The 18,442-nt window shown below is 45.7% G+C and overlaps 2 protein-coding genes across 2 annotated transcripts; one reads left to right on the top strand and one right to left on the bottom strand.

The window, feature by feature from the left end:
- The first annotated feature begins 110 nt into the window (after nt 1-110).
- LMOD3 (leiomodin 3) lies at nt 111-6,424 on the top strand. Its single transcript, XM_039695496.1, has 3 exons — nt 111-566; nt 2,435-3,820; nt 5,896-6,424. Exons 1-3 carry the CDS (start codon nt 270-272, stop codon nt 5,920-5,922), a joined length of 1,710 nt encoding a protein of 569 aa, XP_039551430.1. The 5' UTR covers nt 111-269; the 3' UTR covers nt 5,923-6,424.
- Nucleotides 6,425-8,225: 1,801 nt separating this feature from the next.
- ARL6IP5 (ADP ribosylation factor like GTPase 6 interacting protein 5) lies at nt 8,226-18,227 on the bottom strand. The gene is made up of 3 exons (XM_039695501.1): nt 17,904-18,227; nt 10,272-10,489; nt 8,226-9,953 (listed from the first exon to the last, which is right to left on the bottom strand). The coding sequence occupies exons 1-3, from the start codon at nt 18,077-18,079 to the stop codon at nt 9,781-9,783; spliced, it is 567 nt and encodes a 188-aa protein (XP_039551435.1). The 5' UTR covers nt 18,080-18,227; the 3' UTR covers nt 8,226-9,780.
- Between the last annotated feature and the right edge of the window lie 215 nt (nt 18,228-18,442).

The following is an 18,442-nucleotide window of genomic DNA, read 5'->3' as shown; positions in this document are numbered from 1 at the left end:
AATGTCAGAACGGTTTGCACAGCTGACAGGTTGCTGAAAATGGAGCATGGCCATAAATTCTCTTTATCCAGCCAAGTGCAGCTTAATATAGACTTAGCTGCACGGGCTGTGTCCCGCACTGAGCCCGGGAGCTGCCACAGCTCAGGACCAAAACATGAACTTGTCGATTTAACCAGATCAGCTACTGCTAGTGAGGGGGAAAAAAAGGAAATCCTTTGAAATTTATCTTTCTCTTTAGGTTTAAAAAGTGTTAGAGGAAGGAGGGAAGAATGAACACGTCTGAACTTGGCCAAAACTCCGATGAAGATGTGTGTCCTGAGGACATTGATGAAGATGAAATCCTGGCTAACCTGTCCCCTGAGGAGCTGAAGGAGCTGCAGAGCGAGATGGAAGTCATGGCCCCAGACCCTGAAATCCCGACTGGGATGATACAGAAGGATCAGACAGAGAAACCCCCCACAGGAAGCTTCGACCACCGGTCCCTGGTTGATTACCTGTACTGGCAGAAGGCATCCAGACGCATGCTCGAGGATGAGAGAGTTCCTGTCACCCTCCTGCCCTCTGAGGTAACAAGCAAAAAATCACAGATATTTATTATGCATCAGCAGCAGGATCTGTTTTATAGCTTTAATACCTTAACCTGCCCCTGCTTCTGTCCCTTATGTAAGGTAGAGTACAAACTAATGTAGATTAATCCTAAAAGCCTCATCAGTGATAGAATCCAGCTTGGACTGATGTCAGGGTTAGTAATTTTTTAATTGCTTTTCCCAAATATTTACTTAAGCTTTTTAATAGAAAAAAAATTCCTAATTCTGATTTGAGTAAAGCAAATCACTGAGAAACTGTCACAAGATCAGTTTTGGCAGATGTAACTCTAATTAGTTTGATTTTGCATATGGAAGAACACCACGTTGCTTTTCCATGGAATATAATATTAATCATACAAATTAAATTATTAATTGACAGAATTTAATGGCTTACTGGAGAAAAATCCCAAACCACTGCATTTTAACAGAGTGGAACATTAACAACCATGCAAACTGTTGAACTAGTTCAACCATACTCAATACAATGCTTAAATTTATTTGACTATCCTCATGACTTTGAAATAAAGTTAAGGTCATACTTAGATATCTTTCAGGATGAGGGCTACACTTAAAAATAGGTTAATAGAATTGAAACTTGGCCAGATGAAACCCATCCATACTCCAATGTGAAGTTCACTGGAAGTGAATTTGAGGTAACTGATTTATTTTATTTTTGTTTTAAATATCAGTGGTTTGCTAATACACACTAATGTGGCACATCCCAGACTACCCAAGGCAGGTTTCATGGGCTGCCTTTGGAGACCAGGGGGAATCTATGGAATTTTTTCTCCTTCTGCAACACTCTTACACTCAAAGAAACAATTTTGTAAACACTTCTGAGGTTAAATCTGAAACCTGGGCGTGGAGCTGGCTGCTGCATTCACAGCTGGTCAAAAAATCCCAAACCCATTCACCACCACAGCAAAGGGGAACCCAGCCCCAAGGGCAGAAGTGACTGGGACCATTTTGTCAGACTTTGGGTGCAGCACAAGCCATGGCACTGTCCTGCCTGAAGAGTGCAAATCTTGGGGAAATAGCTTGATTTCATTAGTGCTTTATTAGCATTTCTCAGTGGTGGAGAAACCACTTGCAAAAAGATGCTTGACAAAGAAAAATCTCTGCAGGGAGTGTCTCTGGAGTTGGTAGATGTTTGCAACTAATTTGTTTGGATGGTAGAAGCCTCACTGCCCTGCAACTGCTTTGTGGAGGGGCTGGTTTCTTATCTCTGGACTCCAAACTGAGCTAATATTTTATCTTCAGTGAGGTGCTGCCTTGGTGTGATGCTCTGGCACTGCCAGAGCAGGTGGCCTTGTTGTAGATGATTCTACAGTGTGTCCCTTGTGCTGGATGATTCCACAGTGGTCACAATGTGCCCTCGTCACTCCTCCCTGGGCTGAGCAAACCATCAGGAGGTCAGCCTCGTGTCCAGTGCTGTGTGGCACAAGAAGGAAACTTTCTCTCTTGTCAAAGAAATTATAGAGATTGCACTAAACCCAGAAAGAGACTTTGGATCAGAAGCTTTTAACCCCCAGAAGGGTTCAAAGACCATCTTAACATATCATTAAATATGTTCAGGATTTAATTGTTAGGACTTAATTTAGTAGGCAAAGATGAGAAACTGGTTTGCAGCCTCTTTAGGAACAAGTTGTTCCTGTGTTCCCAAGCAAGCTGGTACAGCCTGAATTTACAGCAGTAAGGATTATTTTATTTATACTTTTAAGGATTATTCTCTATTGTATGGGCAAAGAGGGATATAAATCCAGCTGCTATGTGTTTATTTGAGCAGAAAGTTATTGTAACAAAGATGTTTTGCAACTATTTCAGCTGTGAGGTTTTGTTTTCCTCAGAGAAATGCTGCAGAGGAGATGGAAGGAGAGGCCGGCAGAAGTGGTGAGGTGGCTGGAGGGAGGATGCCAGAAACAGAGGGAAAAGAGAGACATTACCAAAATGAGCACGTGTCTGAGTCAAGAACACTCCCTGGGGACACAAAGAAAGATAGAAGTGATAAGGAGAGAGTGGTGGAGGAGGATGAGAAAGAAGAAGCAGAGGAGGAAGAGGAAGATGATGAAGAGGAAGAAGAAGAAGAAGAAAATGAGACTGAATTGGAAACAAAGGAGAATTACACCAATGAGAGCAGTCACATCAACCAGATAAGTCAGCAGCCAGGTACAGAACCAGAAGAAGTCAAAGAAAAGCCTAAGGAAAATGAAAAGAAAATATCAAAATTGAACATCCCGCAGAAGTTAGCGCTGGATACCAGCTTCATGAAGCTAAGTGCCAGGCCCTCAGGAAATCAAACCAATTTAGAAGACAGCTTGGAGAAAGTCCGAAAAAACAACCCAGACGTGAAGGAGCTCAACCTGAACAACATAGAAAACGTCCCCAAGGAAATGCTGATAGATTTTGTCAACGCCATGAAGAAGAATAAGAACATAAAAACGTTCAGCCTGGCCAACGTGGGGGCTGACGACAACGTGGCGTTCGCACTGGCCAACATGCTGAGGGAGAACAGGAGCATCACCACCCTGAACATCGATTCCAACTTCATCTCTGGCAAAGGCATCGTGGCCATCATGCGCTGCCTGCAGTACAACGAGACGCTGACGGAGCTCCGCTTCCACAACCAGCGCGGCCTGCTGGGCCACCAGGCAGAGATGGAGATCGCCAGGCTGCTGAAAGCCAACAACACCCTCCTCAAAATGGGCTATCACTTCGAGCTGCCGGGGCCCAGGATGGTGGTGACCAACCTGCTCAGCAGGAACCTGGACAAGCAGAGGCAAAAGAGGCAGGAGGGGCAAAGGCAGCAGCAGATGAAGGAGCAGAAGGAGTTGATAGCGATGCTGGAGAATGGACTTGGGTTGCCCCCTGGGATGTGGGAAATGCTGGGGGTGCCGCTGCCCCAGCTGAGGATGCAGGAGCCCCCACAAGCCCCCAAACCCCCCATCCCTGCAGCTGTGTCACTGAGCAAAAGGCAGGAGAACACGAGGCCAGCAGCACCCGAGCAGCCGTGCAGGGAGAAACCCGTCAGCTTCAAGGTGGTCAAGCTGAAGAAGACTCAGCGCAAACCCGCGGTGCCAGAGTATGTGGAGCCCGCTGAGAAAACCAACCTCAAAGATGTCATCAAAACACTTAAACCAGTTCCCAGGAGAAGACCCCCTCCCCTGGTGGAAATAACCCCCAGAGATCAGCTCCTCAACGACATCCGCCAGAGCAACGTGGCTTATCTCAAGCCAGTAAGTGCAGAGTGGAGCCTCTGAGGGGGGAAAGGGCACTCACTGCTGTGCTCTGAGCCCTGCCTGGAAATGCTGGGCTTTGGCAGGGCTGGCAAATGCACCTGTACGTGGCATTGCCACCCTTTTGTGTCAGGCTGCCGCTCCTGGTTGTGTTCCAGCAGCACTGAGGTATGGCTTGTGCAGGGAATTCACTGCAGGCACCAAGGCTGCAGCCTTGTGCATCCCTGGCTGCATCCAAAAGTAAAAGAAAGGAAATTCACCCAGGAGGTGAACAAACCCACAGAAACTCAACCTTACTATCCTCCTAACAGTGTATTAGTTATGACAGGCCTGTGCTATTATAAGACTGTTTCTCAGGTATTATTTTTCCCATCAGCCCCCCATAAACCCCATGTTTCTCTCCTCAATAGCAGTGTTTTTCCTGAGCTCTCACTTTACACGAGAGAGCACTGTCACTTGGCACTCACTGAAATCCAGCCTGGACTCACACTCTGCAGCCCTGCTCCTGCCTGCCTCACCCAGTAACAAGGAGTGTGTTATTTTAGTGATCCTTTGCTGCTCGTTCTTCTTATGTAGATCAATTGCAAAATTCTAGTGTTAACAGGAAAAAAAAGAAATTAGATCCACCAGCAGTGAAGATGGAACAAAGTTGTGGGAAGAAAGTAGTGGTACTGTAGGGGGTTTTATATTTGTTTTCAAGCAAAACTTTGCCACTGAAAATAGACTCAGTGGTCAACTCAAGTGAGCTCAAGATCATCCTGACTTTAGAATGCCAGTCCAAAACTGAAAACTGCCTCTTGGGTATGGTCTCACTTGGGTACCAAATTCATGGGCTTCTTTTCAAAGTGCCAGATTTAACTTCTTTCTCTCCTGACCTGTTATACTCCCTTGCATTGATTCAAGACATCCTAAAAGCTGGCGGATGTATTTGTAGCTTGATGCTTGTTTCTGTTGCCAAGGCTTGAGGAAGAGGACAGAAAATCCCTTGTAGTTAAAAATAGTCAAGTAGTATTTAGTAATTTTTTTTTTCTTTCAATATTGACATTTTAATATAGTGAGACTAATTTTTCTTTCATTTATATCTACAAATAAATAATTATTTCCTCAGTAATTCCAGACAGAGTAGTTTGCCCTGATATTTTGGCAGGTGCAGGTTCTGCAGTGACCTCAGACACTGGTCCAGGATTACCCTGAACATTCTGTCCCGTAGGCAAGGTTTGGGGTTCTGAGTTTCTGCTGGCCAGTCCAACTTGGCTGCAGCCAAGGCCTCTCCTCAGGACATTTGTGGTCTTTCTAGGCCAGTCTAGGGTTTGCATTTTGGTTCCACATCCCAGACAACAAGACCTGCTTGTGCAAAGCTCACAGATTGTGCTGGTGACAGCAGGCTGGTCCTTCATGGCCGTGGGAGCTGACCATGGCACTCATTCTCTGCCAGGCACAGCCCTTGTTTTGGACAGCAATGGTTCAAAAACCTTGGTGCTGCCATGTGCCAGGGGTGATACTGTACTCCAGCCATTCCCCCCAAAATGATCAGGAGGATTTCATCCATGAGAGCTGTGGGGTTAAAGACAGAGAGATCAATTCATGGTGCATCCTAAATATGCCAGATAACAATTGCTATCACAGCCCATGGAAAGATGAAATGATGGATATATACACTGGGGGCTTGGGGTGGTTTGTTTTGGTGGATTGTTTGGGGGTTTTCTGGGTTGGCTCTCTTTTGGCCTCTGTCATCAGATCACTTGGCTTGGATTTGGGGCATCCTCCATGATCTTAGTAACTCCTTTTTGCCTCAATTCCCTCAGCTTTATTTCTAAAATGGAGTTTAGCTGCTTGATCTGAGTCGGGTGTTTGTTCTCTCTGTGGTGGGACTCAAGGCCTTCAGATTGATTTCCGGGACCTTAAGCATTGCAAACAACAAGTGGGGCATTCCAAACAAAAGAGAGCTCCCAAGCAGAGCTCCTTGGAGTTCCCAGCTGTTATATTTTAGTTTCTGGGGGTTTGTATTAGACTAAACTGGTCTGATAAATAAGGCTGAGAAATTTCCTCCTCCTAATATTCATGTCCCTGTCCAGGTGCCGTTGCCAAAGCAGCTGGAGTGAGAGACCAGACTGATCCGAAGAAAACTATTTGGAATAAGGACTACTCAAGTTTTGCTTACAACTGTTTCAGCAGATGTTTTCTGCAGAACCCAGGTGGTGTATTCAACTCTTTGGGAACAAAGCTTGTGATACACACTTGTGTAAGTGTGTGAAAATGGCTGGCATGGGAAAGTCAGTGCTAAGTGTTTCCATCAGGTATCAAACAATCCCGCTGCCATCTGTCTGCCAAGTGGATTTGAGGCTTCAGTTTGTTGTGGGAGTATTTTCTCAGAGGCATCAATAACCTTGTCTTTCTAGTTTGTCAGCAAACTATTTTGCTTCCACGTTGTCCTTCTGCTGCCAGATTCTGCAGGAACACGCTGTGCTTTATCTTATCTTTCTTTTCACACACATGCTACTTTATTACTCTCTTGTCCATGAGAAATGTATTTGGTTTCCATGTATACAGCTTCATTTTTTAGGCTAAGGAAACAGAAATGAAATAAAGCTCTCTCTGTAAGAAGTGTGCAGCACTTCCATTGCTAACAAAGCACTCACAGAACGACTGCTCTGGTACAACAAACACCTTCCAAGCTCCCTCTATTTCAGAACAATGTCTAGTGGGCATTTACCCGTTCAGCTTTAAAAGATGATGCCACGCTCTGCTTTGAGAACTGTGATGTTCATTCCCTGTGATTCACCACTCTCTTACTGCAATCCTTAATTGCAGCCACCTTGGAGAGCACTGAAATGCCATTTTAGGTCTCTCTCCATGCTGTTTGTGGCAGGAGGATGAGCCTCACCACTATTCCAGAGGTTTAAGAAACTCCTAATTCCTCCTAGTATGATGTGTGAAGAGCATGTCACATCCTGGCAGGGCTGGATTTGAAGGGGTAAAACCTGTATATACACAACTCAGTTTTTCCTTATTTTTGTGATTTTTTTTCCTCCTTCCTCTTTACAATCACATTAAGTTCTTCTGCTGTCCTTCTTGTAAAGCAGCTACAGGTAAGTCACACTCTTGTGAAATACATCCACAAGAGACCAATTGTTTTAGGGGCTTTTTTCTTTGTTTTTTAAAGCTATAAGGCACAGGGAAAGAACAAAGGCTTTCCCTGTGCTAAAATGCACCTTCCTGTGGCTGCTTGATCCAAAGGCACAGCTTTGTAGCTCCTGGCAGGATTTCCTTCAGGTGAGTTCATCTCTGAGTGGTAACTCTCAGCAACCTTCCTCTGGCAGCTAAATCCCAGTCCCACCCTGCTCCCCCTTCCCATGTTTATTTTAATTGTCCTGTAGTATCAGCAATGTCCAAGACCTCTTGAATCCAAGGTAGTCTCTACTGTCACTTGTTCAAATTTTCATTTGTTCTTGTCCTTTTGGTACCTATCACCTGGTCTCTTTCCAATCTCCACCTTCCAAACTTGTAAAGCTCCTTCTCAGCTCTGCTTTTGTTTGCAAATGTTTTCCCCAAACTTGGGAAAGCTGGTTTCTGTATTGCCCAAGAGAGAGCAAGTAGCTTTAAAGCATCACATAACGGGGAAGTGACATAAAAAAGAAAGTAATTTTCAGTGCAGCCCTCTCTTTTTGTAAAGGAGAAGAGCAGGAAGGGAAGAAGCTTGGTACTTCCAGCCAAGCCCTTGCACAGAGCACAGCAGCAAGTGACAAATGCACAAGGAACTGCCCAGGAAAGCTCCTGGAGCTGCTCTCCAGACTGGCTTCAAGGCCAGGCTGGTGCAGCTCAGACTGCAACAGCTGGGACAGGAAAGCACAGAGCAGTATAAAATATAGTGCTTTACAATCTCCAATTCAAGCTGCCAGGCACCAATTACTGCTACACCCAGGCTGCCAAACATGAATTTCCAGGGTGGATAGAGCATGACCTGTGAAACTCTGCTCTGATCCACGTTCCCCCACTGAGCAGCCTCTCAGTGATCACAGGAGGGAGGCAGACACAGAGACCACACCATCAGTTTGACTGCAGCAGAGCTGGTACTAGTACTGCTCTAGGCACAGCTCTCAGTAATCCTAGAAGCAGAAATCCCTCTCAGGTAATTAACAGGAATTGAAATCCCAGTTAAGTAGAGTTGAGTTATGTAAGAGACTGAAGCTGCATAAAGAAATACCATAAGTATTCCACCTCTGTAGAGCTGTTTTAAGGATGCAAGAGCAAGGCTGGAACATTTCAGCTCAGAGGTCCCCTGGGCCTCAAAAAAGCTGATACAGAGCAGACAGAGCCAGCAGCTTAATCCCCACCACAGGTAGTGGCATGAGCCACAGGGTGACACTGATCTCCCACCACCCCAACCACAGACACAGGAACGAGCTTGAGTTTCCAACCATTAGAATTTATTTTTCTTCATAACTGTGCAGTTTTTAAAATGCTACTGTAATGATGAAGTCATAGGCTACTATGTTCTTTAGGTGTGGAAACAGTTTTTGAAAACAAAGACCATGCGCTACAAGTGAGGAACAGGCCATTGACTCTTCAGCTGGAATATACAGACATTTTTGATAAATACTGATCACCTCAACACTTAAATGGAATGACATGTTCAGAGTTCTACACAGTTCACTATGAAAACAGCATGGCAAGTTACATAAAAGCTTCAACTTCAAGGATCCTTGCTTTTTTGTTAAATTAATTACTTGGTTAGAAAAGAGAAATGCAAGAATATTTGAAATGGAGTCTCACCTGGACAACTTTCCCCCCCTGTTGTTGGTAAGCTCCTGTTATCAAGATGATTCCACCAGAGCTGGCAGTTAAGTTGTGTATATATAAAAGAATCCCCCACACTGCTTTCAACATCAGGAGTTTTAACAGGCAAATATCTTCATGAATTTGGAATGGGTTTTCAAAAATCGTATCTTGATATTTATTGCTTTTACTTGTAAACCTGAAATCCAGTTTATTCCTTTGAGGAGTGTTGGAAGTACAGAGTCAACAGATGCATGTTTGACCTGTATCTTTGCATTCTGGGTGAGAAGAAAGAAAAAGATGACCCACGCTCAAGAACACACATACACCTCCATCTACAAACAGCTTGTGCAGACTAAAGCAGGTAAGTCCTAAAGTAGCAGTATTTAAAAACATCAATGGGGTAGAAACTCAGCTCATCCAACCTATCTCTTTTTCTCCCATGCTTGGTACATAAGGAAGTTTGGCTCTCCTACAGAGGGGAGCAGTTCTGTGGATGAGGATTTTGGAGAGCCTGAAGGTAAATGTTACTGGGACTGGCAGGCAGTGCCATGTATATTCTTCATGCTTACAGCTATTTAGATTTTTTCAGGCTGCTAAAGGAGGGCTGTGAGGTGAGGACAGGAACCCAGACTGGGTACAAGCACTGCACAGTTTCACCACGTGCCAGTTAAGCTGGTAACGTGGTTTCTGTAATTCAGAGCACTCAAGGGAGGGATTTGGAGGATGCAAGAGATCCCTGCTTGTGATACATTCCAGCTCATCTGAGCATCACCAGCCTCAAAGGTGCTACCCAGCATGACCTGGCTAAACTGCAATATTTTAGAACTGAGATGAAAGGGATGTTGCTTTAATAGATCAATTTGCTACAAGACAGTTTGAGAGACTGCATTCCATAGGTTTCTACCTCTTCCTCCTCTACCCCCAGAAGAAGAGACAAGCAAACATGGTTAAGTTATTATGTATTTGTGTAAACACCAGAACATTTTGCTATACAATAGAAAAAAAGTTGCTGTTTGTATGTTCTTAGAGGAGCCCTGAAGACCTTGGAATACCTGTATCCTGCAACTATTAACCTGTACCACATGCATTTCCTGTTTTGTACATAAACTGAAAGCAAGCTTGAACAATAGTAAATAGCAACTACACCCCTGCAACAGGCAGAAATGCCACGTTGCAGCTGCTTACTCCTTCACTTTAGATATGTAGTCAGCCAGTTTGTTGATACTATCCTCTTGCTGTTCTAGAGCATCCAGTATGAAGCCCATCGGGGTCTTCTTCAAGCCTATCCCCTCCATCTTGTTCTGCAGCTTGTTCTGTATGTTCCGGAGCCTCAGGGAAGCATGGACAAACATCACTGCATGACAAAAACACCCTCATTAATTGTTAATGCCCGAGGAATGCATAGTTCTGGCAGCACTTAAGACAAATCCCAGCACTGTGACATCACTGGAAGATGATGATGTATCAATGACTGCTGAAGTAACCACAGGTACCCATTTAATAATAACATTAAAGATGGCTTGTGCTGCTTTGTGTCCCCTCCCCCAGTTCTGCTTTGGAACCACTTAAACACAGAGAGCAAAGTTAACAGCTGACTTAGACTCTGCAGACTTGGCTAAGAAAGCTCAGGTCACACACCTCTAGCCCCCCAGAGAAGAGAACAAATACTTACAGAGGAGAGGAAGCGTGATCCCAAACATGAACACCATGACATCTCCCAGGTAGGAGATCAAGAAGTAGCTAGACAGCATGATGGCCAGGACAAACGTGGTTGGGTACTGCTTCTTCAGCTTGCGGAGTACATCCTTGTTGTGTGACATCCACACAAAGCCCAGGAAAACCAGCACCACCACAGTGCCACCAATGAGCATGTTCAGGGGACTCAGAAACCTGGACAGAAGAGGAACAACAGCCAAAGAGTTCAGTTTCAGAACCTTCATGACTCGTGTGGCTATAGGATCACCAGCTCAGTGGTAATGTTACCAGGGAGGTAAGGCATTGAAAAGGCACTGCTGTTGTGAAGACCATCACCAAGGTCTTTAGCAGGAAATAAATGAAGTAAAAACTACAACTGATGAAGAAAGCCTTAGTGTTGAATTTGGATAATCTTTATGTTCTTTTCCTGACCTTAGCTCAGGATGATGAGTTTCTACAGCACATAGTCATAGAAGCATTTCCCACCAGGACCCCTCCTACCTCTGCAATCAACTCATTTGATATCACACCCAGAGTCAGCATATCCAGACAGCAGATGGAGACAACACTGACTGATCTTTTCCCTTCATATGACCAAAACCAGGCTCAGGCTAGGCCTTCAGATGAACTACCTCTTCATGCTATCTTGTCTAGGTTTGCAAAATGGGAAAGGTAGAACACTGAGTAAAGGAAGTTACTTCACTACTTCTCGTTTCTGAATAAACCTTCTCATTGGTTTACAATGAAACAAAAGAATTGTATGAACCTACAAAAGTAGCTTGTCACTGTCAGCACAACAGATGGAAGCCCAGTCCCAAGCAAGCATGCCTGAGAGTCAGAAGGAACTGGAGCATGTTATAAAAGTCTTACAGGAGGAAGAGCCAGGCCTGGCAAGACAGTCACTGCTGAAGTTTGTGTTCTGTTATTGTTATCAGAGTTTCCAAGCAAACGAAGCCATGGAGTGGATCAGCTCTGGACTATAAACAGCAGGTCCCTTTTTGGGTGAAGGCAAGAACGTCACCTGCTCAAACCACTTCCCCAAGTATTCAGAGCTTGTTCAGAACCAAGTGTTCAGCAATGACTTTGCTGAGCTTGTTTCTGTACTCAGCCAGAGTCCAGGCTCTGTGGTATTTCACTTAAGTAGTATTAAGTTATGTGAATTCATGTGCATTCTGTTTTTCTGGCTTTGACATGCACTGATCTGATTACACAGCAGCTGAGGCCTCCGGGCTATTACAACTATGGCAGCAGCATGACAGCGCCCCAAGAAAGGAAGACATGCTCAAGGTTTACTCTTGCAGACTTTGCAGCTCATCCTGCTGCTCCAAAGCTGCCATGCCCAGTGAGTCACCACTCCTCCCCACTGCCAAGGAGGATGTTATGGTTTGTGGTCTGTGCTTCACATCCGGCCAAGGAGGAAGCAATCTGCTGCTGGTACTGCCAACACGCTACCTGCAGTGCTAGGGAGCATTTGCCTGGAGCAGGAAGAACCCCCTAGAATTATTTCAGAGCAAGGAATGGCTCTTGATTCTTCAAGTCAGTTGTGCCAATAGGGGATGGGACAGCTGGACAGAAAAAGATTAAAATTCAGAGTAGTTCCCCACCTGCTTCTGCTACTCATGCTGAAAAGCCAACCGGGCTTTTTGGAAGTGGTGATAGGCCAGACTTGCTTGTTGCATTTGAGTCACTCCCTGCAGCCAGCCAGATTATATTTAGCTCTGAATTGTCAATCTAAAGTTTCCAGGCTGGAAAAAGTGAACAGCATGGCTCTGGAAAGAAATCAGTTTCATCTGTGCTCCTCTGCAGCAGAAGGGTGACTCATGACTGGACCACACTGGTGCCTGGGTTATATATGTACTACTGGACATATGAGATTCCTAAAGTAGGATTCACTTCCACACCTCACCTGTCTTGGAGCAGAAATGGCCAAACTTACACAATTCACAGCAATCTTTTTTTTTTTTTTTTTGTTGCTAAAAATCCATGGACAAGATAATCCTGGAAGCAACAAAGATCTAGGTAGAGCTCCACTCTACACTTTCCCTGTGCCTGGAAAATACTCTCAAAGCCTTATCGCCCCTACGCCTCCCGTTACTCTTGTTACAACTTCAGAAACTTGTGGTGAAGAACCATCCCTCCATATTTATGAGGAAGAGACAAAGACTTCTCTGCTCTACATTTCTTTCTGGTATTACACAGGTTCTGTGTAACTGCCTGGCTGTAAGGGGTATGAAGAGGGGTGAGGGGAGAATGCATTCAGAAGATCCCTCTTTTCTAAGAAAAGTGATTTGAATCACATGTTTTCTGAAGTGGGCTGCATTCCAACGTGTACAAGGGAACAGTGAACAGAAGTATCAAGTGAAGGCATTCAGAGCCACATGAACACAGATGGGGATCACAGTTGCCACTGAAAACCAGCATTCACATTATCAGCCATGTGTCCATAGACTTCACCACTGGGGATTACAGTGCTGGATACAGTGTCATATGCCAGAGCCACCCCTTACTGCTTGACTCACCCACAGCATAATTTACAGCACTATCTAAGATTATCCTAGAAATTCATATAGAGAAAATTCTTCTACAACAATGGCAGTATTAAGAAAGGCAGAATTCCATTGTCCAGTTTCACTCAGATCTGTTGGCACGCTGCTCTCAATAGCACAATAGCTAAAAATTAGAAAGGAAAAAACAGGGATATGTAATTTTAGAACAACACAGAATAAGGAAAAAGAGAGCTGTGTAACAGCTCTAGAAGTTATCTTACTGTTGAACCACCAACACTGACATTGGCCTTATTTATACAGAGGTCAGAACACAACAGGACAAATTTGTGCTCAGGCAAGGAGGCTGGAAGTCTTTCAGAAATGCAGAGGAAAGGTAATTGACCAGCCATTAAGTATGTTACAAGATACTTTCTAAATATAATTCCCTTTAGCAGGGATTTATGAGACCTCAAATACCTAAAAATGTAATGCACAGAACTACCAGCATGGCAAGGGTACGGCGACTTGAGTTTATACTGCTCAGTGGACTTAGGGGAAGAAAAACTCTTTTAGGGTTGGACATAAAACCCACTAATTTCTGACCCTGAAAATAGTGAGTGTGGCGGGACTAGCAGCATTTAGGGTGCCAACAGCCCAGAGCACCCCAGCTGGATGTTCTCCTTTGTTTTCTGTGGTGACAAGGTACAACCCTGGTGGGATGCTGTGATCTCCAGTACAGCTGGGATAAGGTGACAAGGAAAAGCCATCATCCAGATTCAGTCTCCTGCTGCCCTGCAGATACCAGGCTTCCTGCAGCATCTACCTGGATACAAAGTAGAGAAAGGGAAAACAAATACACGAACAGAAACATCCTGGATGGCTGCAGGGACAGGGGCATTGTCCTGTGTCAAGCAGGGGAGACTTTGAACTGGTAGAAGCAGCCTCAGGAGAGCAGGGATGCTGGGGGTGCACTTGTGTGGGAAGAAGTACTGGCAGCTACCCCTGGCCAGCAGAAATGAAGATGAAATATTGTCTTTTTTTTTTTTTTAACTAGATTTGTATTTCTAGGCACTGCCCTACATGCATCACAAAACAGGTCAGAATTCTCACACAGGAGCAGGAAAACACAAAAAGCGGCTTTCTTCTTGTCAGGTTGTTTCAAACCTGCACACTTGTGCACAGCCTTACAGCAGGAGAGGGGGAGGACATACAGCTGGAGCACAGGGAAAAAAGAGCTTGGCAAGGCACACCCTTTGTGTAAGGCAAGTAGCCTCCAGCAGCACAAGCCCAGAAATAGGATAGGCCACAGAAAAAGCAAAGGCAAGATAGCTCCATCCTCATATCATCTCCATTTTAGATGACTGTCTCGGGGTGATTATTCAGCAGTTGCTGTCACATCTGTTTCTTTCACATGTGACCAGGCAAGCCTGAACAAAGGCACTGAGTAGGAGACTGGCAGTCATTGAGAACATTTTTTAATTTAGAGCAGCTCAGGCTGAAATAAGCATGAAAATTCCTTCTTTGAAGGCTTTTTGCTCCACCACGGCCCAAGCAATGGGCAGGTTAGAGCACTAAAATGTGCTCATTTGTATTAATTTAAATAACTTGAAAGATGAAGTTCTGCCTCCTCTCACCCCATACTCTGAGCTTCACTGAGGTTATACAGCTGTAACTACAGGTAGCACACAAAACTATAAATAGCACATTGTCTTAAGGGATAGTCCTCAGCATCCCTGGATTTAGCAATGCTCCTGTACCTACTGTTGCTCACCTGCATGGCTCTGAGAACAGGAGACAGATTCCTGCCTGCAGAACTGCCACACCTTTATGAAGTTATGCATCAATATTATTATGTAACATGATTTAAAAACATGTGTTTTGCTCACTCAGTCTTTCATCAAGCATGAGAGAAACTAAACATTTTGCTGCCCTGGAGCCTTTGTTCCAGCAAGGGGAATCCCTACAAGTACATCAGTTAAGGTAGTGATCTGGGGAAGAAACATAAAAAAAATGACACAGTTCTTGACTGCTGGGGTTCTACAGATGGACAGTAGATGCTTTGAAGAAGTGGCAAAGGAAAGAGACATCAAACCTCAGGCTGCAAGGAGAATATTATTCCAAGACAGAATGAGCACTCTGATGCAGCATTCCAAAATTCAGCATGCTTTTTTAAAACTGTCAGATTTTGAAGCTAATTTTTAGCAAGTACATGGCAACAAAAGCCTAGATGAAATCACATGAATTTAAAGTAGTTAAGTTTGAACTACATGATAAGAGAGGCCTTGTTGGAGTAGGTGGAAGAACAGACAAATTTCACTTATTAACCAAATTGACTGTTTGAGGGAATTGCAAGATGTGGGAGGCACTGAAGGCCCCGATTTTAATAAAAATTCCTACAGGACTCACAATGACAGGGCCCTGGCCCAGGGTAAGAACAGGGAGTCCAGTTCCTCTGTAACTGGGAGAAAGGGCAGAATTTTGTCAAGAGCTAGATTTATCAGCAGTCTACTCCAACAGAGTTGTAGGGGGGGGGAAAAAGAAAAAGCAGACAAGTCCAGAGTCCTTCTTAAAGGAATTTGCAGGGAGGGAGTGTGGCTGCTACCACCAGCCTGTATTTGTGGAGTGGCACTAATTCACAAATTTTAGTTTCTTGTTCACTGATTTATTATTTTCTACCCAGTCCTGTAGGCTGCATTACTGCAAAGCACAACTTAATTTACAGGTAACAGCAGCTACAGGAGAAGGCAAATGGAGGGAGAAGGCCAGGGACACAATGCAGAAAAGCTCATTACAATTCCACTGTGCTCCTGATAAGGTTACTCCACACCTTGTGGAGAGAAGGTAAAAGGATGGAGAGGTTCAGCCTTGCTGTAGGAGGGGCAGTAAAGTAAAGCTGTGGCACAAAGTATTTCCAGTATCAAGAAAGCTCTGGGCTACAATTTCAGTGTCAGCCCAGCACAACCACAGCACTGCAACAGCTGAAAATATAATCTTTGCATTTCAAGTCTGTCTATATAATTAGATGGCTTATGAGCAGGTAGAGTTGGTCATAGGTTAAATTTAGTTTTGATCACAGGAAGACCACTTTATTAGTGGTTCCAATAATCCTGCCCTTAGGCCTGGACACAGCCCTGGAGTTCCTAAAAAGCCATGATTCATCATTTATCAGGGGTTCCTGCCCATTACGGAATGAAGTGAAAGTCATCAATTTAAATTTATCAGGAGAACTTTCTTTACCTTTCTCCCAAAGCCACAGTCTGGCCAAATGAAAAATATTTTTATTAAAAGAAATGGATACTTTTTCTCTCTTGAGGTATTATCTCATTTCCTTTAGAATTATTCTCCCACCTGATTTTACTTCTATGTTAGAAGAATCAGGTTCATCATATACCAAAGACTCTTAAGACATGCAATTAAAAAAATATGCGAGATAAAGATCCCACTTCAGGTCTTGATCATAAGTTTTCAATGCAGAGCGTTATCACTCAATATTAAGATATTATAATTGCAGTTCTGATATTGGTTTCCATCTTCTGTGGCTCTCTTCCTCCTCCACCTCCCACCACAGCACATTAGTAGGAAATAAGTGGGAGACAAATCTCCCTTGATCTGAAGAAAAGCAATCAGAGTTCAAAAGCAGGAATTTAGGAGGGTGAGTAAAAGCTGCTGCCATCCCTGTTTTATAGGGAGATACCCTGTTTGGAGATACCAAAATTATTTACAGGCTTTTCCCATCTTCTTGGGCAGAGGAGCTGTCCCTGCTTTCCAGGGACACTGTGATTTATCTGTTCATCAAGAGCTGGCTACAGCATCGTGCTGCTAATGAGGGTAATGAACACACAAATCCAGAACGAAGTGGCAGAAGAACAGCAAGACCATGGAAGTCTCATTTTGACAGCCTTGACTGCAACAAATCCCCACCAAAATACACAAGAACAAGGCCTATGCCACTATACTGAACCTAAAACCACCATATACATCAAAAAGAAAATGCAGGATTCTGAGCCTATCCTTTCACTGAGCACAGGGCAAAGTCCCCTGTGAGCCAGAGAATCTTTATCAACTTAGATGCTGGGTCAACAGCTTCAGAAGCCCTAACAGGATGCAGAATGCTTACCCCCTGCAAAAAAAAAAATTGATTTAGGGGAATCACTTTAAGCCTCCGCAACATAAGAGATAAGATGTACTTCAGCCAAAGCCACTCTGGCCTGGTGCTGGGCAGTTCTCCAATTTAAGCATTTGTGCGTTGCTTGTTGAGAAGAGTGGAGTATTTCAGTTTCCATATTAAAAGCTTAATCATCGTTTCTGCTGCATGTCTTGCTTAAGAGCTTTCTGACCAAAGATCCTAGAGCAGAACCTGAAATAAGAGTCACGTAGCCTTTGATTCCGAAGGTGATTATAAGGTTATTTCCTGATTCCCTACAGGAATGCTGGGTGTGACACAACACTGTACCAGCAGATGGTCCTACCCCGAAGGTCTGAATCCTGCCCAACAAAACGAAACAAAGGGGTACCTTATTTATTTTACAGCGAAGTTTTTCGGCATGGGCTAGTTCAGAAATAAGAACGGCTTGCCCTGAACAGAGTAAGGGAGAGCAGAATGTATCGATGCATTTTTTTAAATTCGAAGCTGAGCGTGTCCCAGGCGCTGGGCAGGTTCAGGAGGAAGCAGGGATCGCTCGCTCCCCGCGGGCAGCGACATCCCGCACCCCGAGCATCGCTGCCTCCGCCGGGGCACAGGGCTGCAGGAGCAGCCCGTGGGAAAGGGAGATAACACCCAGGGAGCCCTCAGGCCGGTCACACCCCACCGACACATCGCAAACCCCAATGCTACCGAGCCCCCCCGCCGAGGGAGGCTGTAAGCCAGGCCTCTACATTTTTAAACGACACCAGGGGTTTAAGGAGGGGCGGGAAGGGGAAAGGGGAGTGGAGGAGGGTAAGGGGAAAAGAGGGGGAAAGGAGGAAGGGAAAGGGCAGCTCCCCCGCCCCTGCACTCTCGCATCCCGGCCGGGGCCGGTCCTGTGGCACCGGGCCGGGTCAGAGCCCCGGGGGGCAGCGGGGCCGCCCCACCGCACCGCACCGCGCAGCCCCGGCCCGGCCGCACCGCGAGGCCGCGCACTGACCCCACGATGGAGACGAGCGCGGCGGCCACCATCAGGTAGTTGGTCTGGTAGTAGAGCAGGTTGCTGACCACGCGGTTGTTCCATTTCGAGATGTCCTTGAGGTCGGGCAGGGCGAAGCGGTCCGAGCCGGGGAAGAAATCGTCCCAGGCCCGCAGCGGGGCCACCTGCACCTCCATGGCCGCCGCCGCCGCCGCGCAGGCTCGGGAGCGCCGGGCACCGCCCCGGGGCGGCTCCGGCACCGACGGCGGCACCGGGGCGGCACCGGCACCGAGAGCGGCCCCGCCGCGCTCCGGCCCCGCCGCAAGCCGCGGGCGAACGAGCGCCCGCAGCAGCACCAGCGGCAGGCGGTGTCACCGCCCAGGGCTGGCAGCTGACAGGGGCTGCTGTCAGTAACCGCGGTGCGTTCATTGTTCCTTCAGCGAGGGGTGGTGCGCGCTGGGCATTCGCGCGGCGAAGCCACTTGGCACCGCCTGTGAAACAAGGGGTGAGTGGGGAGGGCACCGCGGGAAGCGTCAGCCCCGGCCGAGGAGGCTCTGCGG

Source organism: Passer montanus, unplaced genomic scaffold, assembly GCF_014805655.1.
Source record: "Passer montanus isolate IOZ18808 unplaced genomic scaffold, ASM1480565v1 scaffold9, whole genome shotgun sequence".
In the NCBI taxonomy this organism is placed as follows: Eukaryota; Metazoa; Chordata; class Aves; order Passeriformes; family Passeridae; genus Passer; species Passer montanus.
This window is presented reverse-complemented; position numbering and strand designations above follow the sequence as displayed.

Coding starts and splice junctions, on each gene's coding strand:
- LMOD3 (XM_039695496.1), top strand. CDS start 270: ATGAACACGTCTGAACTTGGCCAAAACTCCGATGAAGATGTGTGTCCT. Junction 567..2,434: donor TCACCCTCCTGCCCTCTGAG/GTAACAAGCAAA, acceptor TGTTTTCCTCAG/AGAAATGCTGCAGAGGAGAT. Junction 3,821..5,895: donor ACGTGGCTTATCTCAAGCCA/GTAAGTGCAGAG, acceptor GTCCCTGTCCAG/GTGCCGTTGCCAAAGCAGCT.
- ARL6IP5 (XM_039695501.1), bottom strand. CDS start 18,079: ATGGAGGTGCAGGTGGCCCCGCTGCGGGCCTGGGACGATTTCTTCCCC. Junction 10,490..17,903: donor GCGCTCGTCTCCATCGTGGG/GTCAGTGCGCGG, acceptor TCTTCTGTCCAG/GTTTCTGAGTCCCCTGAACA. Junction 9,954..10,271: donor GATCACGCTTCCTCTCCTCT/GTAAGTATTTGT, acceptor TTTGTCATGCAG/TGATGTTTGTCCATGCTTCC.